At 39.0% G+C, this 26,140-nt stretch overlaps 1 protein-coding gene across 1 annotated transcript; it reads right to left on the reverse strand.

Annotated features, from left to right (window-relative positions):
• Positions 1 to 29: 29 nt before the first annotated feature.
• Positions 30 to 25,530, reverse strand: myo7ab (myosin VIIAb). Its single transcript, XM_026371184.1, has 49 exons — positions 25,327 to 25,530; positions 24,281 to 24,389; positions 21,056 to 21,124; positions 18,294 to 18,407; positions 17,794 to 17,946; positions 16,831 to 17,015; positions 16,504 to 16,625; positions 16,164 to 16,306; positions 15,772 to 15,885; positions 15,407 to 15,560; positions 15,169 to 15,245; positions 14,894 to 15,013; positions 14,553 to 14,695; positions 14,233 to 14,443; positions 13,962 to 14,097; positions 13,764 to 13,870; positions 12,955 to 13,092; positions 12,665 to 12,823; positions 12,413 to 12,505; positions 12,226 to 12,320; positions 12,044 to 12,128; positions 11,706 to 11,924; positions 9,904 to 10,221; positions 9,290 to 9,502; positions 8,941 to 9,117; positions 8,730 to 8,819; positions 8,387 to 8,514; positions 8,045 to 8,171; positions 7,746 to 7,865; positions 7,275 to 7,448; positions 6,702 to 6,929; positions 6,269 to 6,439; positions 6,061 to 6,178; positions 5,847 to 5,973; positions 5,447 to 5,616; positions 5,040 to 5,230; positions 4,782 to 4,906; positions 4,533 to 4,690; positions 4,273 to 4,426; positions 3,875 to 4,030; positions 3,690 to 3,795; positions 3,424 to 3,537; positions 3,060 to 3,147; positions 2,861 to 2,973; positions 2,447 to 2,632; positions 2,000 to 2,116; positions 1,747 to 1,830; positions 1,198 to 1,317; positions 30 to 1,028 (listed from the first exon to the last, which is right to left on the reverse strand). The coding sequence occupies exons 3-49, from the start codon at positions 21,071 to 21,073 to the stop codon at positions 936 to 938; spliced, it is 6,552 nt and encodes a 2,183-aa protein (XP_026226969.1). The 5' UTR covers positions 21,074 to 21,124; positions 24,281 to 24,389; positions 25,327 to 25,530; the 3' UTR covers positions 30 to 935.
• Positions 25,531 to 26,140: the final 610 nt, after the last annotated feature.

Genomic DNA, 26,140 nt, shown 5'->3' on the forward strand with positions numbered 1-26,140 from the left:
TTTATTCTTAACATGTCCAAGTTTGACTGAATAAATTGGCAAACTGTTAAGGACAGACTAAAACAACATCGAATGGGGGGGAAATAAGGATAATTTTAGGTGAGGAGTTAACTTTGGTTTTAAAGATTTATCTAAAACACATTCAGAAGCGATGAAGTCATGGAACAACTGAACATAAATACAAATGCAGAAAAATAAAGCTACTTACAAGACAAAAGAAAACTTAGGAATTATTTTGGTCCTAGTTGTCAAGTCACTTGTTTATGGTTGGCGATTGGAGCCTGTATTTCAGCCTCTCTTGGGTATTAGGAGATTTTATCAACTTTATATCACTGATTTCTGTGGAATCACAGAATATCTTTTGGATTCAAAGTGACTTGGTCTTAATTTTAACTCTTTAAATAAATGTGCACTGTAGTTCTCAATGAATGTCTCCCTTCCCATGTGCACTCTAACTCACCCTGAACTAACTCTTGAATACAGGAGCAGCAGATAATCTGAGTCTGACTAAACTTTTTTTTTTTTAATACCTACTGAGAATACACATTTCCTGTCTTTTTGTTTTTATATTTATCTTGCATGTAACACTAGAAATAATCTAAAGAAAACTCAGATTCTAACATTTTAGAATTGTGGAGGGGGACATTGTGGCCTGCTTTAGACACTGAGCTTAAAAAACTGATCCATATTGCTTGTGTCACATGTGACATGTTGGGGAAATGTCATTTAAAGGCAAGAGGTGAGTTTTAAGACAGGGCCGATGAATAATAAATGAAAACATTGGCATTACAGCGTCAGTTAATCATCCATCATCTGCCTTAATAAACCACGCGATGGGACAATTCAGGTAAATGTGTTTAAGTGTTCACATGTATGTGGACGACTGTAAGTGAGAGTACTGAATGACCGTGATCAAGGAATTTCCGGTCGTCTGCTCACTTGCTGTTGCCCCGGGAGGTTCGCTGTTTAGTCATGGTCGTCAGCATCTGGCTGATGTAAGAGGTCAGGAGGTCATCCATCTTGTAGCCCTGAAGGGTGAAAGTTAAAGCTCAAACTACTGAATTTATATCTACTGGGACACTTGAATTAGACACAGGTAAGTGTTTGCAGGTCTAAATTACCTAACTCACACTTTTGTGAAAACTAAATGCCCAGACTTCCTTCTGACCAGGATAAAGATGAAATTCAGTGACTCACCAAGGAGGTTTCACACAGCAGTTTGCTGCCACGGACCAGGTTTCCAATGGTGATGTGGAAGTATGTGTTACCGCTGCTCCAGTTGGAGATTTTCGTAAAGGGATGAGTGGTCAGGATGTCCTACAGGAGAAGGAGACAAAAGTTTACAGTAGTACTAGTACTGTACCACCTAGTGCAGTACTGTCATTACCTACAGTACTTTACTACTATACAATTGTTTTTGCTCTTTTAAAAGTTTCTCATCCTTCACATCCTGTGTCATGTGTTGTATCACTGTTTTTTGAAATTGTACATAATTTAATCTAATTTTATTTGAATATGGTCACAAAGATGTGTAGCCACATCTCTTGAACTAGAGGACCCATCATGATAACGAGGGTTTTTGTCTCACGCCTAGCAATTTTTCTTTTTTTTCCCCAAGGCATGTATGTATTCTGCACTAACTAGACTTTATTCTACAAATACTTTGGTAGTGCCAAGGATTTGGATGTTTGAAAAACACTGACATGTATCTTAGGTAATTAATGAAACACAAAAGTCTGGACTCACCTTAGACTTGGGATCAATGAGACTGACTCCGTGTTTGTTGATTGCTATTAGGAGGGTTTCTGGATAATTTGGATCAGTTGTTTGCTGCAGGAAAAAAAACATAAGTCTTTCATGTTGCTGTTTGTGAATTCATTCATTCATTCATTCATTCATTCTTGAAGATTACATAAAGGTACATTTGCAAAAACAAGTTCCCAGGATCAATTGGTTTTACCAGGATTTACAAATTATAGTTTCTGTAGATAAGATTTACCTTTACTTCAAAGAAGGCAGAACCAAATGTGGGCCACTTGTAAATAATTTTAAGGAAGGACAGTTTTGCTTCTTCTCGCGTCTTCCCTGAATGTTTGTTGAACAGTGACATGATGGACTAAGAGGAAAATAAAAAGATAAAGCAAGAAAATAAAAACATTCAATAGTTTTACACACTAGTGAAAATATACAAAGATTATAACTACAGTCCAATGAAAACAGATTGATTTATGCCTGTGTAATTTTGTGAAAGCCAAGTAAATTTAAAAAGCCTAATCATTTAGCTGTTACTGAGCTAATGTCATTAAACTACTAACTTAAATAAGTATATATTAAATTTATCTTAAATTTTTTGGTATGTTAAGAAAATATTATGACTAAACTTTTGAGGACAAGCATAAATCCTACATCTGTGAAACTTAAAATTAACTCTCAAACTTAAGCTCACCCTCTTCCAGTCATCAGGAGACAGATGCCGGATCTGATCCTGAGGGACGAGGTCCTTCAAGATCTTGGAAAGATAAAGAAAGTGGGATTTGTCATCTTCAAACTTCACCCTGTAGATCAGTGCAGCCAACTGATGCACTTCCTCCCTCGAACACTTGTGGTAGCCTCGTAGATACTTGGGCAACTCCTGCAGAGAAAAGACAGTAGCTGCAGTTTTAAATTCAGAAACGTAACACAGAGACTTACCTGCAGCAGCTAACTTCACCTTTACCAGATACAACTAACTATCTAATCTATCGGTTATTATAATCCTATAATAAAATATACATTGACTTACATACAGTCTGACAACAAATCACTCTGTATAATGAATACAATATTAGAAAATGAACAGTGTTTGGGTATTTCCACTCACTTGGTAATAGTGGAAGATGGAGTCGGCCATGGAGTCTTTTCCCGGCACAGTGTTGGTCCACAGCTTTTTCATGAAGAACACCTGATATGTCAGTGAAGGCACTGCACCTACACCTACACCCCACAGACAGAGGTGACAAAATAAAAAATATTAGAACAGGATCAAATGAGAAGATTTTAAAGACAAACTAATGTTTTACCGTCTTTTACGTGTCTGGCTTTTTTGATCCAATCAGTCAGGTGCCTCACAAAGTCGAAGAAGAAGTCACCATCAGGCACACTGATAACCTGGAAAACCAATCACAAGCTGATATTTTCTATAAGGTGCACGCTGGTGTTAATGCTAAAACATACACTCAGCAGTAATAATACAATAATTACAACAATGTTAATAAATTACAGACTTAAATAGATATTACGAGGTACTTGATAGATATTTAGTAGAATCCAGAAAATCAGCACTGTGTAGATTTTAGCACTGTTTCCTTATTGTATGAAGATTCTGACTGTCCCCTATAAACCGGTGGACAGGATCCAGATAATCAGGCTATAGTTTGTCTTCACCTTGTCAGTGATCTTGACAAAAAGACTGAAGCCTTCAGAGGATTTGAGCATTAGACGTCCAGAGATGTTGTGGCAGAAGTCTTTGGCTTTGGTGCTCGACTCCACTTCGAACACCTGTGAACACAAACAGGATAAAGTCAAACAGCTGCTTATACATCAAATACTGCTTGTGTACACAAATTAATACTGTCTGCTTGTCCTACACCTCTAAAAGAGTCATGTTATGGTGAAATGCGCTCCAACTTTGGATTTTAGTCTTCACTGACCTCATCTGAGTCATCAGGGAAGTAAACTTTGTGGAAGATCTGAGTGGTTTTGTGCTGGATGGCCTCCACCTCCACCAGGTGAGGAGGGTACTTTCTCGATCCATTTCTACATTAAATAAAAGAGGAGAGATGAATGGGGTGTAAACTGAACAGAAACATTAAGAAACAAAAAGTGCTGGTGTTACCGTAACGCTTTCTGTAGCCGCTGCATGCAGTCTGGAGCCAGTGGATAGTGCTTCTTGGCCTGGAGGAACTTCTGGACGTGAGGGAGCAGGATGTTACTGGGAGGAAACAAACCAGTGCAGAGCCACAGCAGCTCCCAGCCCTTCTCCTCACTATACCTACACACAAAGCAAGGATCCAGTGATAAATAAATAATGATCCACTTTGTCTTGGAGAGCTATAAATTGTAAATAAAGTATTTAAAGTATGTTGAATTAACTAATAGGTTATATTTGCAATGTAGGGAAGAAGTAGGACTCTTCCTTGAATGAACCTGCATCAAGCTCTGACCTCATCCCACACCTCAACCAGTCCCAAATCGTGTTCGTGTGTTATGTGTTCTAATTTTAAAGAGACTTACTTGATGTGATTATCAGTGAGCTGTTTAAGAATCTGACAGAAGATCTCATCTTTGAGTGGCTCAGCCTTTAGAGCTCCTTCAAAGATCTGATCAGTGAGCTCGTTGACAGAGCGGACTCTTTTCGACGGGTAGTCACCCATATACTTTATCACAGGTGCAGCCTCAGTGAAGGACAATCACATAATCACAGGCATGTTTATAATTTACCCACAATAATTAAACCACATTTCAAACAGTTTAAAACATTTCTTTAAGGATATCTATGAAGGCTAGACAGGCCTCCTGAGCGAGCTCCTCGTGAGCCAGGACTTTCTTTAGCAGGGGCTGTTTAAGAGGCTCCCGGGTGCAGCTCCACAGGCGCTCCTTCCCTCGGGCTTTAGAGATCATTACCCTGCTCAGTGTGCTCTTGGGTGGAGGCCTGGAAACATGAAGGAGGAGTGAGTAAACAAATCCAGAATCATCTGTCAGTTTAATTACTGTTGTCTTGTATAAAGGTTGAGGAAACAGACCTGAAGTAATCATAGGAGAACTCCTCCAGTGTGTAGGCCTTCACTTTGTCCTCATTGTCAGAAAAGTTCATGTGGGACAAACTGATGGATTCTCGCCTCTGATCAGGCGTCATCGTCACCAGAGCCTGACACAGAACGAGAAACAGCAAATAGCAATGAGATTGTTAAAATTAAGGAGAATTCTCATATTTTACAGGTCATTCAGGCTTGAAAACTAGACCAACCAATAATAAACTACACCCTTGGCTCCTCACTCACCACTATGTCATACTGCGGTCTGGTGACCGTGGGCAGTACATAGACACAGTCAGCGGGGAAGTTTCCTCTCTGTTTGGTCCTGTCGTTGATGCCATGAGCCCAGCCAGAGTTCATCACATGTTCTCCATCGTGCTCGTCTAGGATGATCAGATCCCCTTTCAGGAAGCTCAGGAATGTGGAATCTACCCCCGCTGCAAGAAGAACATACACATAAATCTACACTATATATATATATATATATATATATATATATTATACGAACGCACACACACACAATCTAATTTATACATGTGTATGTTCTTGGACCTACAGTAGCTTTAGTTTCACCAGTTATACCATTCATCCTTCAAAGTAAGTCACCTAAACACACACATATGTTGTGTTTTTGATCCAGCAGCAAATCTTACCAGGGTTGGGACAGTCCAGCAGTCCCACCACATACTTTGACCTCTTCCTCAGACCCTCGAGGAAGTTGACCACCAGATCACGGATGTCCTCTGCATTATTGGACGTGAACGTGTACTCGTCTCCTTTGATGGTGGCCAAGGTGAAACTCTGGCCCTGCAGTTTACCACCTCTGGAAAATTAAATTTAATTAAACCATATGTTTAATTATGCTTTCCATGCTGTTACAATTTATTTCCTCAACATGGATATAATCTATCGCAATGGTTGTTTCCAAAAGTAGAAAATAATTAAGCAGCAGACTGAAGGTTAAAATGGATGTAAGATCTCTGTGCACTCGTACCCACTTTCATTTTGACACAGTATTTGTTATCAATGTTGCTTCTATCCATGTTATCATACCTGCTACTGGACACAGCAGTGATCTCTGGAAAAGAGAGCTCCAGAAGGACCTGCTCTTGTTCATCCACAAAGTAAACCCCCGTCCAGTTCACTGCCACGATCACGTCGTTCTTGGGCAGACTAGGCCCTGTGGACAGACGGATACATTCACAACATCTAAGGTGGCTCACACAGAGATACAGAATGTATAGACCAGTGCTTTTCTTTTATTAACCTGAGAATTTGAAGGCCTCGTAGAAGCGTGAAAAGAGTAAAGGCCACTTTAAACGTGCAAAATCCACCACGTCCTCCTTCACTTTCTGTGTGGTCAGCCTCCTCTTGGTGTGTAATCCCTGCACACATAGTTGTAGTTTGTTACTCTTTCAAAATAGCAAGATGTTCAAAAATCTCCCAAGAACTACTGTGACTCCCGTGGTAAATACCTTTTTGTGGGCGCTGATGATGAGCTGAACCCACTTCTCTGCAGTCTTAGTTGAGGTGATCTCTCTGTCCGGGATGTAGGAGGGAATGAGGCTGAGCAGGCGATCCTGGAGCATCTCAGAGCCATAATCCACATAGTACTGCTGAGAGGCCAGTTCTGCTAAATCTTCCTCCTTCCAGGAAATACATAAGAAAACAAAAACATTTAAAAAACTGTCTGACAATGTTTCTTTGCTGTTGTTTAAGGGGAGACTTCATCATACCAGAAGTGACCTACTGTACAAACCTACAATGAGTCAGACGCAGATTTAGAACAAATACATTTAGAGTCTGGTTGACATAGTTTCTATAAAATATAAATACAGTAATATAGAAAACTTCATCTGTTTCTTCCCTCATTAAAGACTTAATAGTTTTACTATTATTCCTGCTCACTCTCTCACAGCGGTACTCTCCAAACTTCACCCCCCGGACGATCTGCTGGTAAATTAGGTTTGTGGAGACGTAGTCCTCTGCAGGGTTGTGCCAGGGGGTGAAGATCTCCTTCCTGAAGAACAACCTCCAGGGAGCGTTCCTCTCCTGCGCGCCCTGCTCCTTTGCATATTGCTCACACTGGGAGACGGCATCCATAACGTGGTCACTGCCGCTGCCCAGAGATGATACCTGACAAAAGCCGATTCATTCAAGAAAATCATGAATTTGCAGACTTTAAATTTCAATTTCATGGTTTTCTACATTCATTTGTCATAAAATGTGATCTGATCTTCATCTAAGGGTTCGCATACTTTTTCTTGGCACTGTATATGCCTAGTATGGAGTATAAGAGGCATTTGTCCTGGGTGTGAATGGATACTGACTGAAGCCCAAAGGTTAAAGGGGATCATTGGAAAAATGTGACAGACACAAAGCAACCAGACAGTAACGCACACTGACTACAAACAGACACAAAGGGACTGATTACACAGCTGGATTGCAATAGTGGAGGAATTTTAAATGTCTATGTCTGACCTTGTCAAACAGGGCGATGTACAATGAGAAGCCAAAGCGATCTCTCAGGTTGATCTTATCCGCCAAAGCGTTACACAGCTCACTCGCAGTGGTGGCCGAGTCTGCCAGGAGCGTCTTGGTGGTGCCGTCCATAAAAGTTACTGGTAACATGATGGGCTTCTTAGATTTTGTAGCCTGGAAGATAATAATATTAAAAAAAGATGAACAAAATCTTTTACAATAATACAAAATTATGTCCTAAAAATGAAAAAAGTTTCAATGGAATAAATCAATGAAATAAAAATATCTTGAATAAACTTCATTAATTATCAAGAATGTACTTTCTTGATAAAGTAATAATAATAATAATGTCTTAACTACAAGTGCTTTTTAACATGTGTCACAATAAGAGATAAAATGAAAGTGTGATAGAAAACTAACAAGGATAAAACTATAATTATAATATAATAATATATATATTAGGTCTAGCACCTGCAGTTCCAACCAAGATGGCGGCTGGGTTCGTGTACGATTGACAAATGTCCTCCTCAACCTTTCCTCACAATATGGAGCATAACCGGGGGGACCGTTGTTCAAAAACGTCCGTAAATACTGGAAACAGAACGAAAGTTAGGAGGTGAAATAAAGAAAAAAATCCAACAAATACTGTCTGTAAACATATGAGTAAAAAAGTAAAAGAGAGATATGAGGAAGAAAGATAAAGCAGACAATGCTGGGTAAGTTCACACTCAAGTTGTATTCACATTAAAAATGAATTAGAGGTTTCTTACTTTAACAAACTTCTCAGAGGGAGCGAAGCAGCCGACGCAGAGAGACAGCAGGATCCACCCTCGAGCGTGGCTGCTCTTGGATGGATTCTGAGTGAGCTGTTTGCAGATCTGACAATAGATCTCATCCCTGAGAAACAGAACAACAGCTGAACTAAATCATGGGTTGTGAAGAAGAAAATAAATCTGTGACTGTGTCCGAAACAATTAAAAGGTTGAAAAACTGCAGCTTTAAGGAGTTACTACTACTACCAGAATGTATGAATTGTAAAATCAAAAGGTTTATGGATTTATGGTATAAACAAATCCAAATCCGGGAGCGACAGCACTACAACCACTGCTCACCTGAGGGCGGGCCGCAAGATGCCGTTGCCAATGATGAAGTGAAGTTTCTCCAAGTTAGATGTGGGACGGTCCTCCAGCATGCTGTTCCCCTGGAGGCCATAGTCTCCATCTGTCAACCGCCTGGTGACCTGGTGACATTAAAGAAGACCAGATCAATTCTTTCTTCAAAGATTATTCTAGTGTTTTGTGCCTTTATTTAATAGTAGGTGGTGTTAGAGACACAAAGCAGAGGGATAAAAGTTAAAAAGTAAGAAAAGATCAAGGTCAAATTCTTAAAAATGCCAAAAATCTAGATGTGCTATGAGAAAATCCTGACGACAGCTGTTGCTGGTTTGAGTCTCACCTCCTCTGTGATCTTGGATTTCCTCTTCAGGGTGAGAGACACGAGTTTATGCCTGACGCTGTTCCTCTTCTGGCTGTCTATGGAGCTGTTCTGAAGGCAGAAACACGGCATGGCAGTGACATTTCTGTATGCTTGTTGATTAAAATCACTTAAACATGCTAAGGACAACCTGAACAAATATGTGAAGCAGCCTCTGTTCAGTTCGGCTCACCTCTCCTTCCACTTGCAGCTCCTGTAGCTCCCTCTTGTAGGTCCTCTTGCCAAGTGTTTCATAGATCTTGGTCATAACAGGGATCTTTTCGCTGCCGTCATTAATCACCAACTGGCACTTGGGCTCAGGGAGGTCTCCCATGAACCTCAACACTGTGATCCACACCGCTAATGCAGCCTGGAGGACAGGACGGCAAAAAATAAATGACCACTACTTAAAGACTGGCAGCCTCTACTGGCCTACAATGTACTTCACATTAGAGTTTTTAACATAACGAAAAGAGTCTGCTACTAGAGAACTGTAAAATAAAATAAAGTAATAAAAGAAAAAGAGATTTGGGTTTTCTCACCAGCTGATCCCCTTCATCCTCGTGAAAAAGCAGAGGTTGTTTCAGTGGTCGTCTGATGTAGGTGTAAGTGGAAACACCCTGAAAATAGGTTGCTGCAAACTTGGAGAATTTGTATTCAGACAAATCCTCCTCTTCCTCGTCAGGTAACGGCAGAGCTTCATTCAGCACTTCTTCTTCTTCAGCTTCCTCACCGCGCAGAGTCTTCTCCAAGTCCTGAGCAGCAGGAATTACACCAATAAAATACAAAGTTAAGTGACAGAAATGGAAACAGGCAAGGTCGAGAATCTGAATTATTATTATATTAGTCATAATATACTGTTTTAAAAGTTCAATATGAACATACATTAAAAACTGTGAATGATATATAATGTAATATGCATGTGAATGAATTAAAACTTATGGTTTGGTTTTCCATTTCCTTTTTTTTTTATACCCTGTTTTGCCATGACCCACCATTTATTATAGTTTTTTGTGGGACTAGATTAAAGAGTCCTTTGTGTCAAACCATCAGAACACTGTTGAAATATCTCAGAATCAAATCGATGGATCAAAAGACATCAGAGCTAAGAGCGGTCAGACCTCTTTGTTATAAAAATAAAAATAAAAGTGCGTACTTCAAACCCAGCTGGTCCTTGTCCATCCTGGTTGGGTAACGGCCCAGAGTTTCCCAGGAAACCGAACATGCGGTCGACCATGTCCGAGTGGTCCACAGGCTGCTCCTTCTCCCGTTCCATCTGCTCCAGGAGCTCCTTCTTCCTCCTAGCCTCCTCCTTCTCCTCCCTCTCCCTCTCCTCCTGTTGCTGGGCCAGCTGGACAAGCCGCTCCTGGTGTTTCCTCTCGGCCTCTGCTTTGGCCCGCCGAGCTGTCATCTGGTTTCGCAGCTGCTCCTCCTCGGCCAGGCGCTGGCGCTCGGCTTCCAGGCGATGCTGCCGCTGTGAGGAGAGGTGGGAGAGGAAACAGAGGGACAGAGGTTCACAGAGGCTGAGTACTGATAAGCATTTTATTGACTTGTCTGTTTCTGTTTTTGCTACAGAGATTAAAAAAGTGACAATGTTATTATAAATCTCAGAAATTATTCTAAGAAATGATGATTAGACTCAAACGCAAAAGTACTTTTACCCATTTACATGCAGTGGTGGAACATGACTAAGGCTTACTTAAGTACAACTTTGAGGTACTTCACTTGAGTATTACTATTTTATGTTAATTTGAATTGCTTCACTATCAAATTATTGTTTTTTACTCCACTATTTGATGACTATTATTTTGTGCTTAGAGTGATACTTTTAATGCAAGATATGATTATGTTGTGATAAAATATAAATTATTACACATTACTCTACGTATAAACCCACTGCATTAATACAACAATAATAATAATAATTTAATATTAATTATATATTATTATTTGTACATTTATATGTTTGTACATTGGTAATCAATCATTATAATGCAAAAATTAAATTTATATTGTTCTGAAATAGGCCATTTTATAGTAATTTAATATACTAATACTATAAAAGTAAGGACTTTCACTACATTACAACGTGGTATTACTATTACTACTTAAGTAAAACGTGAGTACTTGTTCAAACCTTGCCTACAGGGCTTACAGTGACAGCTACAGCAGAATAAATCTAAATTTCTACGCACTAACTTGACAAGCAGCCAATAAAAAGTGGTGCACAGGTGAAAGACATGAGAACAACACAAATAAATGTACAACACTGACGACATGTAACAGCAGCTGCCTCTGATCTGCACTCAAGCTTCTCCACTTCCATCTCACCCACTCGACTTGCAGTGATTTGATAGTGGTCTGACAGCTATTTATAACAATTTAATAACAAATTGAGATTAAACAAACATTCACAAAACAATACATTTATTCAATATTGTCTTTGAGAACAGGAAACGAGGAGGAAATGTGTAACAATGTCAGGTAAAATGGCATTTCTGCTAATAAACACAGACATTCTTAAAAAATCACAAACATTACAATAATTAAACAAAATTAAATCAGGTTTGAGCAAACTTTAAAAAAAATAATGTATAAAAGAAGGTTTTACGGTGACATACTAGGCCTGTTTTTATGGTATCTTTCAGTGTGAAATGAAAAATAAACAAGAAATTATGAACTTGAAAATTACTTAAAATTTAATGAAATTAAATTATGTTAATATATAAAATAAAAAATAATGTGCAAAATGATTTAGGCAAAGTTAAAAGGCACAATAATGTTTCTACAGGCGTCTTGTGCAGTCGATCAATCATGAAATTACATGAACAGAAGTAGTAAGGCTTCATTTTCACTTCACCACTTATCTCCATACTACCCTTAACACAAGTGCCCCTCTCTTGTTGGTGTGTTAACAACGTGATATAAGTAGCAGTAGTAAATGTAATAATTTTTTACCTCTGCCCTGAGCCTCTGACAGAGGCGCCTGGCTATCATGCCCCTGGTGTAGGCCTGGATGGTCAACACAGCACGAAGTCGCCGACAAAACGCCTGCCGAATGAGGAAGCCACGGCAACGGGCTTGGATGAGTGTAACACGGAGGCGTGTCCTCCGGTAGCTTTTGTAGTACTTTCTTGACCTGTACACAGCCTGAAGGCGCAAGAAGCCAGACTGCATCTGAGGGAGACGAGAGTTTTAAAAGTGATGTCCTATTAGAAAGGTGGATGTCATAAGATGAACAGGGGATGAAACAATATGAGAAAGGTTGAGAAGTGTGTTAATTAAAAACAACTCACTATTTGGTAATTCTTCCTGCATCGATAACCTCTCCACACGGTCTGGATAAAAGTCACAGCACTCTTCAGCCTGAGAAAGTTAGTCCTAAGACGAATGACACAGAAATTATGTACTGCATAAGAAATATGACACACAACAAAACAAACATATCATTTGAGCGGTGTCCTACAAAGTATCTGACCTCTCTTTACGTCCACGCACAGCCTTCTGGATCAGGATGACCTTGTCAGTAATGCCCTTGTCTCTCTCGATCTCCAGCTGCATATCATGGTGGTCCTGATAAAAATAAATAAATAAATAAATAATTAGAGCAGAACGATCATTAAAATATAGTATTTGTAAAGTTTAATTAATACATGATGGACAACCTTCAGAAAAATCTTTGTCTTTCCAATCTGCCAGTCATCATGTTTCCCCAGCCGAGCCAGCACTATCTGCTGGCAGGTTCCCCGCAGGTCCTCCTGAGAGGAAAGACAACTATGTAAAAGTCTGAGGTATTTTTTTGTAGCAAAACATTTTCCGTGCCATTTTTAGTACAGCCTCCAATTAAGTTAAGTAGTTTTTTTTTCCTACACTGACAGAACTGAATTGTCACGTTTAATGTTGTTGGGGTTTTTGACCTGTATGTGGGCAGGTTTGATGCCAGGCATGAGGACTCGATAACGATCCACAAACTCAGCAAACGTGTATCTGATGGGATACCCGGCTCGCCTAATCCGGATGGTCTCCATCATGCCAGAGTAGCGCAGCTGACGAATGCACAGCTCTCTGTCAAATAACTAAGGGGATACACAAAAGGACAAAAACCATTACACTCAAAACCATAACAGGTGAAATCCTGTTTTATGTCATAGCATGAATCCTAAGACAAACACACACACAGAGACACACACATTCAAAGTTCCCTCACCATAGGTTTTTTCAGCTCGTTGGGTTTGATACAGCGAATAAAGAACGGCTGACACACGCTAAGCGTCCTCATCAGCATCTCGAGGGAACGTTTGAACTGGCTGCTCAGCGTGGGAGAACGCTTCCTCGTCTCAACACCCTGCAAAACACGCCTTGTTGAATGGCAGGCCATTAATATCACTTCTTAGCGTGTGGGTTTTCTCTTTTTGACAAATTTCAACAGGTGATTAAAACGTACTTTCTGAGCCTATGGTGCACAATTCAAACACAAGGTGAAGACACTTCATTGATAATAGACACAGCACACAAATGAAACAGACAATATAAAATATCTGACTGGCAAACACAAAACAGCACAGGACTTCACATTTCTCTGAAAGTCACACCTGTGGGATAAAGAGAAGAGGTCGAGCAGGGGGTGGGCTGCTGCTAACAGGAGGTGCATAAGAGGTCTGGATTCATGGGTTTTTACTGAGTTTAAGCAAACACAAGGTTTAAGTGACCACGTGTTTCTAAAGGCAATTGATTACCTTGGGAGCAGGGGTGCTGGGCTGCTGATAGCCACACAGAAACTGATGTCAGAGGAAAAGATGGAGGCAACAGAGAAGAGACAGCAGAATGAGAAAAGGGCTGTGCCATTAGTAAAAAGCACTGTGAGGAGACAAGCTGAAGGGAGGCAAAAGTTACCACGGGCATCATCACCTAAAGACAGCAACACCGTAAATGTCATAAATCAGGAAGTAAAAAATATTAGTCCACAGGTATTCAAGTGCATTTCATGACCCGCAAGATGTTATCTGTTGGTCTCACCATGGCCACGTCAGCCTGGAAGATCTGCTTGATGAACTTGTTCTTGGACGAGTGGACGAGCTGGATGATGTCGGTGTGGAGGCTGTCTCGGTTTTTCTCCAGAAACCCTGAAGAAAGCAAGAACGGAGAGAGAAGTACTGACAGAGAAAACGTGTATAAAATGTATAAAATCATAAAAAAACTTTATTAACAGCTCACCTCTGGTTTCGTAATGCACCACACCAGCAAAGTGTTGGATACCAAACTGTGTTTCATAGCTGTTTTTAGGAGGGATGTAGTTTGAGTTGAGCTTGTGTTGTGAGTTGAGCTTATACAACATTGTAGAATCAGTTCCCTGGAAACAAAAACAAAGATCTTAAAATCAGTTATAAAGAAAAATAAAAGAAACACTGTATTTTATCACTTGAATTATAGAAAACTGTAGTATTTATATGTGTAATTATTAACAACTGCATCCCTTGTGTTGTACCTTAGGAAACTTGCTCTCTTCGTCAATCAGGGAGATGATGTTCATGGGCTTGTTGGCTATCATGTCCAGTGCATCCTGGTTGTCAGTGAACTCGATGTGCTGCCAGCTGATGTCCTCCAGGTTGTACTCTTCCTGCTCCAGTTTGAAGACGTGTCGAACAAAGAACTGCTGCAGGTTCTCGTTTGCAAAGTTGATGCATAGCTGTTCGAAACTACAGTAAAAAAAAAAAAAAACAGTTATTAATAATAAGGTGAACTAACATTTGAACATGTTTTATTATGTTAGATGAACCCATAAATAGTAAAAACAGATTATTTAACCTGTTGATGATGAAGTTCTCAAAACCAAAAATGTCCAGCAACCCGATCGACCTGCGTGCGATGTTACTCTCACAGGATGGCGGCCGGTATATGGCGGCATTGATTTTATCCACAATCCAGACAAACAACCTGCCGTAGATCCCCTGGAGGGTAAAACTCTTAGTCAATAAAAACAAATAGTTTACTCAAGTTTGCAAACATTCAAAACATTTCTTCAGACCATACTGGAGGGACCAATGTGGAGAGATTAGACTGATTCTTTGCTCTTCATATTTCATATATTCACACATTTCTTGTGTGTCCTGTTTTCATAGATTTTTCTTATGGGATCAATTCTGTACCTTTACAAAGGCATCCCTGACATCCAGGCCTTGTTCTACACTAAGAGGCGTGGCGACACTTTCACCTCGTGTGATCAGGGTTCGTGTCGTCAAACACACCATCACATCCTTTGGTTCCACCTGCAGTTCACATAGAGCAACATCAGAAACACAGAGGAACAAAAACAATAGACATGAACAAAAGTTTCTAATTCAGTCCCTCTTACTTTGTTCATCACATATACTCATATAAATCATATAGTACAGAGCAGACAGTAGTACACAATGACACACACCTCCATGAGTGAAGCGGCAGTAACCAGATCAGGAGATCTCACAACCACACACGCGTCCAGGTTGTCATATGTACGAGCTGAGGAAAATGAGAAAGATAAGTGTTTTCCTAACAGCTCAGAAAAATGCATGGACTGTGTATTACTATTTTATTCCTCAACATTATTCAACCATCATTACCTCTGGCCTTTCCAATGACAACAATTAATACACATTTCAAAGTGAAACTTTAATATATACCCTCGAAGCGCAGGTTGCCCATGTGCAGGATGGCAGCCAGCAGCTTGGAAATCTCCCAGTTTTCTGTCTCAGTGAACATGAGGACCTTCATGGCTGACAGGATGCTGGAGTAATCACTCAGGTCATCACGACCGTCACACTCTGTACAGTTACCCTGGAAGGCAGAGAGACAGAAATGCAGATGATTGTGTTCATTAGCTAAGCAACAGGAGAACAGCAATGCTTGTCAGCTTTATTTGCCAGTTTCCCATGGAAAAGTTATGTTATGGATGCTAAAAGTTGTTGATCTAATTTAATAATGATCCTGTTTATCAGTCAATACACAGGTATGCATAATGAATGGTCTCTCACAGCTGTAGACTCACCATGGTGAGGTAGCAGTAGTCTGTGGCGAGGCCCAGACCCAGCTTAGCTTTTAGCTCTGGAGCCATCCCTTTCAACATACAGTAGAAAACATGATAATTCCTCTCATCTGGAGCCTGGAGAAGAGAAGAAAAGACAGATAAGATTTAAAAAATGGACACAGAGTGAATAATCCTAACTGTCGTGGGAATGGAAGAGAGGATATTACAGGAATTAAAATGTTCCTCTGTGTACATTATACTCCAGGGTGTGGAAATCACCCACACTACACTGTCCATGTCTCACATTATTATGGTTTGTATCTGACGTTCATGTACCATGTGCAGTCAAACAAAGTACTACCACTGTGTACTATGGAGTTTAATGTTGGCATCGAAATGTGAATTCAACTGACCTGTCGACACACTCGAGACTTCTCCAGCAGGTACTGCTCTATCTTTGCTCCTTCAATAGCGCCCCGCTTGTTGAAGTGGATATCTATGTACTTCCCAAAGCGACTGGAGTTGTCGTTCCGAATCGTCTTGGCATTGCCAAAGGCTGAATGGATTGTCAAATCAGACAGTGAGGTGACAAATAAAAGGCACAAAACACAGACAGACGTGTGCATGACAGCTTTATTGATGTTTGATTACATAAAAGGACTGACATTATATTAAATTGGTGATATTGTGTTTCACTGTGGCAATCTCCAAGACAAAGTCTTGTGCAGTGCAAAAACACTACAGCTGTCTGACCTTCAAGGATGGGTGTGGCCTCCAGGACTTGCTGCTCTATCCAGGAGTGCTGACCACTGATGGCTGCGAGGAACTGCAGAATCAGCTTTGTACTCTCTGTCTTCCCAGCTCCAGATTCACCACTGTTACAGAGAGGGAGAGAGAGCGAGCGGCTTGTGCTCATACAACTCATAAATACGATAGCTGAATTACCAATAAGGATGAAACAGCAGCAGCACACTTGTAGTGGAGTATAAATATTTGACAGTGTTTGTACAAGGCTCTAGTCCTTAGTACTGTATGTGTTAATTTATGCCCAAATAAACTGCAAATACACAATACACACACCTGATGATGCAGCACTGGTCCTTGTTGTTTCGCTGCATGTTGAAGTAGCAGTTGTCTGCTATGGCAAATATGTGTGGCGGCATCTCGCCGATCTTCTTGTTGGTGTAGAGGCGGATCTGGTCCGGAGTGTAGATGGGTAGCAACTGGTAGGGATTGACCGCTACCAGGATCGAGCCAGTATACGTCTGCAAGGACCCAAAGACAGAATAGATGTTACAAACGCGGAAAAGACAGAGGCATGGGCTTTAACTTACTGTTTGACATACAATATTTCCTTATGACTTTAACATGATCTACTTTGTACAAAGCCCTGCGGTTATATGTATATCTTACTGTTTTCATGTACTTTCACCTTTCACTTGTCTTTCATTTGATTCATTAGTGATACACTGTTATAGCTTATTACCAATTTAAATGTTTACATGAAATTGACATGTTTTAAAAATAGATTCAAACCAAATTGTGTTTGTGAGTTACTGGGTACAAAGGTAATCTATGGTACAGAGGTCAACTCTGGTCATAATCTTGACTTAACTCAAAAGATAATGTTAGCAAAATAAGTTATGTGTCCATGGCTACTATGTACAACAATTGCATATTAATATATTATATATGCAGTACTATAGTTAAAATCCATAATCAAATCACAAACTATAAGTAGGCCCATCAGTCAAAGAGCAAAGTGGGGTCATACTGTCTTATTTACAGTAACATGCAAACCCTACTGCAGAGCAATGAAGGTAAACAGCTTAACCTGAATAAGAAGAGACTGAGCTGTGGCATTACTCCTTACTCCTTGTGGTATTACATTACATCCTTGCATGTAAACACAGTCAGTGAGTAAAAGGCTTGGAGGTCAGATAAACTCTGCACCTTCTATATACTTATTACACTGCAGATAAACACTGTATAAATGTGTATATCATGGCAGAAAAGAACTACAGCGGTGTGAAGGATACTAACATAGATGACACATTCATTGTAGCGGATGAGCAAGTTGCGCAGGATGCCGGCTTCATTGAGGTCACCCAGACGAATCATGTCCTCCACCCCGTGGATGGATGTTGGGTGCATGGGCTTGATGTTGGTGGCATTTTGAGGGGAAATCCAGTGTTCCTGTGAAAAAAGGAAAATTTGTTACGACGACATTGTACAACTGAATTTAACACAACAAGAAACTCAAGCAATCAGACGAACGAATTGAACAGGTAAAAGAAGTCGTCTAGAAGGCGTCAAGAAGAAGAAGAAGAAGTCTATAAAGAAATCAAGAGTTCATCAAATAGGAGTCTTTCTAATAAATCATAGTATCCATTTGTGTATTCACAGGTACACAAGTCAATCTCAATTAAATCATACTTTATCAAGTATGTACAAATATACAGTATACTGTACAGCCGTATACACTGTACAGCATCAACAGGGTGTGTGTAGGAAATAACAGTACTGTTCTGCTGGTGACTTACTCGGCCTTCATCATCCAGAACCTGGATTTGTCCAGAGTCGCACAGTTTGACCACAGCTCCCACAGGGACGTCAAACTCTCTGCCAGTTTTAAGGTCCAACCACACATAGTCCCCCTGGATAATAAAACACAGCTCAGGTCTAACACATAATCAACTTAGATTTAAGGCTATCAACATTAAATGTATGGGAATAAATGGAAAATATTTTCTATGTTTAAATAGAAATAAAATAAATAAATAGGCTCATTCATAAACCCTGTTTATAAATGAGCCTGCTATTTACTGTACTAATGTATTCATTCAATTATTCAGTTACTTTCCATGATGTTTTCTTGTTCTTTCATTCATAGATTTATGGACATTACAGTAGATGAATCAGCCTCAGTAAATTTTATGGTCCATCAAACAACAAAAAACATTTTATAACGGCTGTTGAGCGAGTGGCATCTGATTATTTCACTTGCATATTGATGCTTCTGGATTTTCTTTGACCACTTTTTCAACTCCTAGTTCGCTGAATAAGAAGATTTAAAAATAGCTTCAACCTACAGCTCAGTGAGGGGATTTAACCTCTGACCTTGGAGCTTAAAGTTGTTTGGGTTGGTATGTGAGCCTTTCCGAGGGTTCATTTTAGTGGGGAGGAGCTAAAATACTAATGTGTCAATCACAAGGAATCCACGGCTGCAATTGGTCGAGCCTATAAATCAATATATCACAGAGTATTTCACATCGAAAAATGAATTGAATAAATGAAACAAAGCCAAACCATAAACACTAGGCCGATTTTTTAGGTTCTTTTATTGGATGTTGTGCATGTTATGTTATGCTTTCTGGAGTTGAGACCGGCCAGAAAGATGCAAAAGCCTTCTACTCAGCCACTAACAGCCACATGTGTGAAAAAAAGCTAAGTCTGAACTGAGAAAACTAAATATGAAATGTAAAACACAGCCATTACTGGTTAGGGTAATCATTACTGTGTCTCAACATATACATTGTATAACATATGTTTTACCAAATTTGTTTATAAAGACCAGAACTTGATGAAGCAACTCACTGTATTGTCATGATTTTATCATGATGTCACTATAACACTGATAAAAATTTAGCAAATACCCTTAGATAGTTTAGGCTTCTGTAAAGAGGAAATAACTTACAGTACTTGATCGGCTGTGACAGTTCATGTCAGGATTCATATGTGGAGCCTCAAAAGCTACTTTCTAAAAATACCCACAGAACCATTTTTTTTAGATATAGTATAATAGAAGCTGCTGGTAAATTATCTTGAATAAAAACCATTGCAGCACAAAGCTAAATGTTTACCTCTACAGTAAAGTCCACACTGTGACCTTAAGTTTGCTCTTTCTGTTTGTGTCTAAAAACATCCAGATGTCTCCCACTGAATGAGATTCATAGCTGAAGCCCTGAGCTAAGATTGAAACACCGCAGTATCTGAGTCATGCCCTGCGGGATTCCAGGGGAGGAAGAGACACAGGGATCTATTTATTGGAGAGAAACTATATTGATGGACTGATATGTGGTAACTATGGCTGACCGAGTGCGGAAACAAGCCGGCATCTGCTATATTTAGTAAGCTGAGATTAAGAGCACTTCTGAAATGTGGTACAATCTTAAATCCTCTTTTACTTGATTTTTACTGCAAACTTTTAGTTTCCACCCAGTTTATTTTACATCATTAATCATACTTTCTGTTTGAGTTTTACATTTGCACTTGCTTAAACCCAAAGGTTTCTTCTCAGTGGCAAAAAATAATTATATTTACCTAAGCACTGTACTCAATTATAGTACAATTTACTGTACAAAGTATTTTCATTTTACTGTATGCTACTTTGATGTAATTACATGGTCCTTTCACATCAATTTTATCGATACCATATCAATTTATCAATTTTTCAATATCCACATATTATTTTCTGCTGTGTTTGTGACTTTATATATCCAAACCTACAAGAGTCAATCCAAAACTAAATAATGCAATGTGTAAGAGATAAAAGTTTGGGTTAACTGACTTTGAAACACCCTGCTTTCACTGTACTTTTCATTTTTATTTCCTGCAGCTGATTGCAACTCTAAAGTACTTATCAATTTTCCATCTTATCTTATTCTGACATTATAATTACCTTCAGCTTATCTGGGGTTTAAGCGGCAATTTAATTTTTTAGTGTCACCTTTAAAGATGACCTAATGAGTTTGCCAACCTAAAGACATAATTGTGAGATAGTGAGAAGGTCTAGGTATGGAAAATGGGCAATGAATTACTTTTCGAAAACCAAAACACAGAAAGAGTAAATTAAACCATTTCCTCTGCTTCAACATACAGTAAGTTGCCCAAATAACATGCTTGGTTTCTACAGTAGTAACCTACCTAATGTGGACTCATTGTGCATGACTTCAGTTTGAATGCAAATAAAATTGCAATTGAAACTGAAAACATTTCAGCGTTTTTGCAGTACAATATGAGTATAGGAAGCACAGAAACTAATGGTAGGATACACATTAGAGGTCCCCCAGCCCGGAATTGAAACATGGATGTTGTGGCTGAGAAACACGTACTTTAATTATTAGATCATCAAACACCACTGTGTTTACTATAAACTGTGTGTACTGAATGAACTGTGAGAATGAAAAGGTTGAAACAAAAAGGTGTAGTGACAGCAGCTAAATTAAAAAGGGCTCAGTGCGAATGGACAACTGAAAAAACAAAACAAAAAACTGCTACAGAGCTGATTCTCAATATGACCAACCTGCTGCAGAATGACCATGGTTCAGCCTCGTATTGGTACCAGGACATCAGAAGTCACCATGTGCAGCCTCTGTAGAAGAGACAAGTTACAGATACCATTAAACTGAAGGAAATGTCTTCATGAATGAATTATGCATCAAGTCAAATAATAAGTGGATTCCATTAAAATTAGACATTAAATTGGCTCAAATTTTACTTTCTATTGTCTTCTATGATCATCATTCAGTTTCTGCACCTCACAGTCTATGAATTAATATGAAGGAGTAGATGAACACAACTGAGGCCTATTGGAGAGATGAGAAGGAAAACAGGATTCGACTTTTATGAAGAAGCTTCTGTTTAAGTGAAATTGGAAAGAACAAATTGTAATCAAGTATTTGGAGCAATCTGACTGTAGCACAGAAAATGTTATTGTTGTTCATCATCTTTGTATTTGGCTCATATTTAATAACAACAACAATTTATTATTTATAGAGTACTTTTTTTACAAAGTACAAAGTGCTTTACACAATAAAATACATAAAAACATACAAAAACAAACAGACATAGAAAATACACATCAATTAAATCTTCACATGTGGCTGTTTAGGACGTCAGGGGTGTTCACAGTTGGATAAAAGCCATTTACAACCAAGAACCATCAACACAAACAAGATCGAATCTGATTGAAAACTTTAATTGAACATTAAGGCCTGTAATGTGAATAAAGCAATATTGGATATTTTTAATAGCAATACCATATTTAATGGAGAAAAAAGCTGTCATAATACAGTAATTAAAATAATTACTCATTGTAGCTGGGATATGAGATGGTGATATGTATTGGCTAAGAATAAATGAACAAGTACTTTCAAGAAGTAATTCAACTTTCCAATTAGGAATTATAAAATAAAAAGATTTAATACCACTCACATTACCAAACACATCATTATATCAACAAATTAACTCTTTATATTTAGCACAGCATAATAAATGTCTTCATAAAGTGCTGAACATAAACATGCATCGTATGTTATCACCAACCAATCCACCGTACGAAACACAGGACCAATTCAATTTCTTTTTAATTTCTTAGCCACAATAATACAATTTTAAAGAAAACAGCAGGTTTATGTGCACAAACCACAGCTAACACTAAACAGCGTCATGAACATTTATTACTATATTAATATAGACTCTCTATAATATAATTATTGAGATCCACAAATTACACATTGATGAATTTTGTGTCTTCATAAACAATTCGCTCACAGGCAAATTTCTGTTCAGAGACAGTCGGCCATGTGGTTCAGCTGGACACGGCAGACCAGTGGAGTAAAGGGGGGTCTACTGGGGGATGTCAAAGGCTTACTTGGATTCCTTGGGCTAATCTCATCGCTTAGGTATGAGTCACAGTTATTGCAGTTATAACTGCTGGATCATTTTCGACCACACTGAGCCGTCTTCCCTTGGTTACCCTCACTCACAGTCATGGCGATGTGCAGTACAATGGTCTTTTTGTTTCCACTTAACTATATTAAGCAAAGTAGGAAAAGAATTTGAATCTTTATATTGTCAAACATCTCTTGTTAACACTGTTTATTTTATGGATTAAATTGCGAAGGCAACTATAGTGATATCGTGAACCGGCAGGTTAGACACAATGAGTGGTGAAGATAACCCGTCACACTGGGGGAGGGGATAAGTGCGTTAATGATCTATTAGTGGTCTAATAAGTAGATTAACATTTAGTGAGATGTGCTCTACCACCCATCAAATGAATGTGAACAAAAGACACGATTTATGTTTAAGAATTCACCCACTGGTTTCTCTCAAACCCGAGCAGTAAACCCTTTGGAGAGCAGCAGAGGCAGTTATTGGCTATTTCTAGCCAGGTCCCTCCACACACAGCTGGTCATGTTCAGCTTATGCCAAGACAGAGCTTCTTATGCAGAGCCACAGGGTGCCAAGCTGGCAGCTGTCCCAGACACTGACATATAGACCTGGACTACACTTTACAGTGCTCTCTTTCCCCTCATCACAGCCCTCTTTAATGAATTACGATCCCAAATCTGAGGTTAGGGTTCAATAAAATATAAAATAGAAATAAATACAACTCAAAGATTAAGTTTAGATCTCGGATCAAATATTATTGGACAAGAAGCCTGGTACTGACTGAATTAATCAATAGTAATGGTGCCAATTTATTTTCACAGTGTAAAACAACAAGCTGAAAAGAGATTAGCAACACAAAACTTGACGTTTATTGCTGGTTGATCTATATTGCTCAGACACCCTGAGACAACATGATGACTTTTACGACTTTTACATGTTAGTTTGTCACAAAGTACTTGGAGGTTGTGATTTACAACTATGAGCTTAATGAGATCAAATTGTTGATATTATGCATAAAATGTTTAATTAGGACTCTCCTGTGTTTAACTGTGTGTAGAGTGAGAGATGTGTGATTTCACCCCAGCTCAGTCTTGGACAGACTACAGCCAGTCATGTTTCATTAGCATTGCAATGTTTTGCAAATCCTGTTATTTTGCTGAGGAATTCAAAATGGATCAGCACCATCTAATACCTAACTGATAAAATGTATGTTACTGTTCCCGCTAAGACCACATTTCACTGTAGTTCAGCTTCAGATGGGTCTATCCTTAAAGCTACAGGTATCATTTAACTTTAGAGCTGTGCAGACCTTTAGTAGTTATAGGAGCCTTCTGGCACCCAAAAAGACTGGGTATCTATAATATGAGCCAAATGCAAATTTCATAACAGGTTTAACAGGGTCAGTGTCTACAATGATTAAATATACCTTTATTGTTTGCCATATTGCCATTTACCATAAGAAAGTTAAAGTATTATAATTACATTGGATCTTTATTTCCTGATCCTTTCACCTGTTATCTTTAACAGCTTATCAAGCCATGACCAATGACAAAGTTATTAGAGCTAAATGTTAAAAGTGACGATGGCAGTTTCACAGATAATACAGTAAAAAACCCAATGCATCTGTAACACTAAGACCACTGAGAATAATTCAGATAAAACACCAAGTAGATGCTTTTTTAGACCTTAGAGTAAAGCTTTGACTCTGTTGCACCACGGCTCACAAGACCCCCCAAGGACAGGGGTCACAGATTTTCTTATAACAGCGAGCAGCAAACTTGCTAATGCCTTGGGGGCTAATCTGCATGTGTGACCTATACTGCCACTCTAACAAGTGTGCTGGTTGACTCACATGGCAGGGATTCAGAGGAGCAGGCACAGAGGGGTTGACATTCATTCATCAAAGAAGAAAGTTTAGGAGCCATGCTTCCATGATGTCCACGAGTTCTGTGGTTCAGTCTCTGCAAAAAATAATAATACGAAATATACTGATTGAGAATCATTAACCTTGTATTTATGAGTTTAGATGTACTTGCATTGAACTTCTGTATCTGTATTGTATATCTAAGGTAAACACTTTTTTTTGTAAATGTATCTTTATTAAAAAATAAGCAGTTTGAACAAGCTTAAAGATAATTTATTCAAAAATATCTCGTCAAAGCAAACATGCATGAACTGCATGAATTATAAGCTACATCAAGCTCTTTTAAAGCTCATTTCACTTTACGTCATGTTTGGTTAGTTTTTAGGCCAAGTTAAGCGTCTCCTGTCTTAGTTTCATATTTAGGAAAACATCAAGAAGTGCTTTCCTCAAAATGTTAAACTTTTCTTCTCACAAAGCTCCAACAACCTAACTGAGGCTGATGAACGTTTACCAATACAAGACACCTGAGAAAACAGCTTTTGGCACAGGGACGCAGTGTCGGATGTTTTCGTTAACTATTTCTCTGCATTTCATAATCTGTATGGTTAATCAGAAAAGCAATGAGCAGATTAACTGTTAATGAAAATATGAATTACTTGGAGCCCTACTTGAGTTAGGTTTTATATTTGTGTGAAGTTGATCACCGTCTCATATGGATAATTTTACACAGCCATTTACCACCATCTCCCTAGGCTCCAGATTTCTGCCTCTATGCTTCATATAATTACTGCTAATTATTTTTATATATATATTTTCAAAGCAAAAGTAAACAAACCATTTAGACTATGCAACAAATACACGCTGCAACCTTACTGTATTTACTTGAAGGGACAATAATGGTTCCTTTAAGTGCTGTAACAGAACAAAGTGAGCAGTAAGAGGCTTTGGCCTAAAGCTACAGCAGAGCAGCAGAACTGAGGCCTTCCTGCCGGCTAAGCCCTCTGCCTCAACCCATGTTCACCTGCCCCACTTACCTCTAAACACACTTTGTGAGGTCCCCTCTTCTTTCTCCTGGTCTTTTCTTGCCAGTCTTTTCAGTCCTGTGTTTTTTGGTGTCAGGTGGTCCAGAACCAACGAGATGATTGATCAAGACGATCCAGGATTAGAGAAGAAGCTTGAGAATAACTATTACTCACTGCATTTGACTTTGTTCTGCAAGAAAGTTCCCTTCAGTAAATAAAAACTGTTTCCAATAGACTTTGCTTCTTTTATTTGCTGTATATTCCCACCTTCTGTTTGCGGTTCAGCATCTGTGGCCCAGTTACAGTTTAATGTCTGGGTCAGTGACGGGGCTCTCCAGACTCTCTCGCTATGGCTCATTCATGGCTGCTGATCCTGATTAGCTCAGAGGTGGAGCCTGTTGGTGGCACACAAGAGACCAGCTGGGGGGTGGAGAGGAAGAGAGGTGACCCAGGTCATGATTTCCAAGTTGTTGCTCAGGTCAGTTTGCTGAAAAAAACAAAAGGAACAAACAAAACAAACAAGAAAACTGGTACCTACTTTTTTGAGTAGAAAACAGTTCCACCAAAAAGTGACATTTATACAGACGTGTATAACGTATTTTTGGAAAAACATGTTCCTGACTAATTTGAAGTCATGCTAGCAACAGACTATAATTTTGATTAAAACATCCTTAAAGCAAGCAGAGCTCTCATGTAGGTTTTAGTTTTATAAGTCATGAATAGAAACTGTGCAGTGCATCCAAGAAGTATTTACAGCCTTATTCCAAAACAGATCAAATCATTTTCCTAAAAAATCTACTAATACCCAAAAATGACAAAGTCAACG

The sequence above is a fragment of the Anabas testudineus genome, chromosome 14, assembly GCF_900324465.2.
Source record: "Anabas testudineus chromosome 14, fAnaTes1.2, whole genome shotgun sequence".
NCBI lineage: Eukaryota > Metazoa > Chordata > Actinopteri > Anabantiformes > Anabantidae > Anabas > Anabas testudineus.

Coding starts and splice junctions, on each gene's coding strand:
- myo7ab (XM_026371184.1), bottom strand. Junction 16,626..16,830: donor GACCAGTGCTGCATCATCAG/GTGTGTGTATTG, acceptor TCTCTGTAACAG/TGGTGAATCTGGAGCTGGGA. Junction 14,444..14,552: donor GAGAACTTCATCATCAACAG/GTTAAATAATCT, acceptor TTTTTACTGTAG/TTTCGAACAGCTATGCATCA.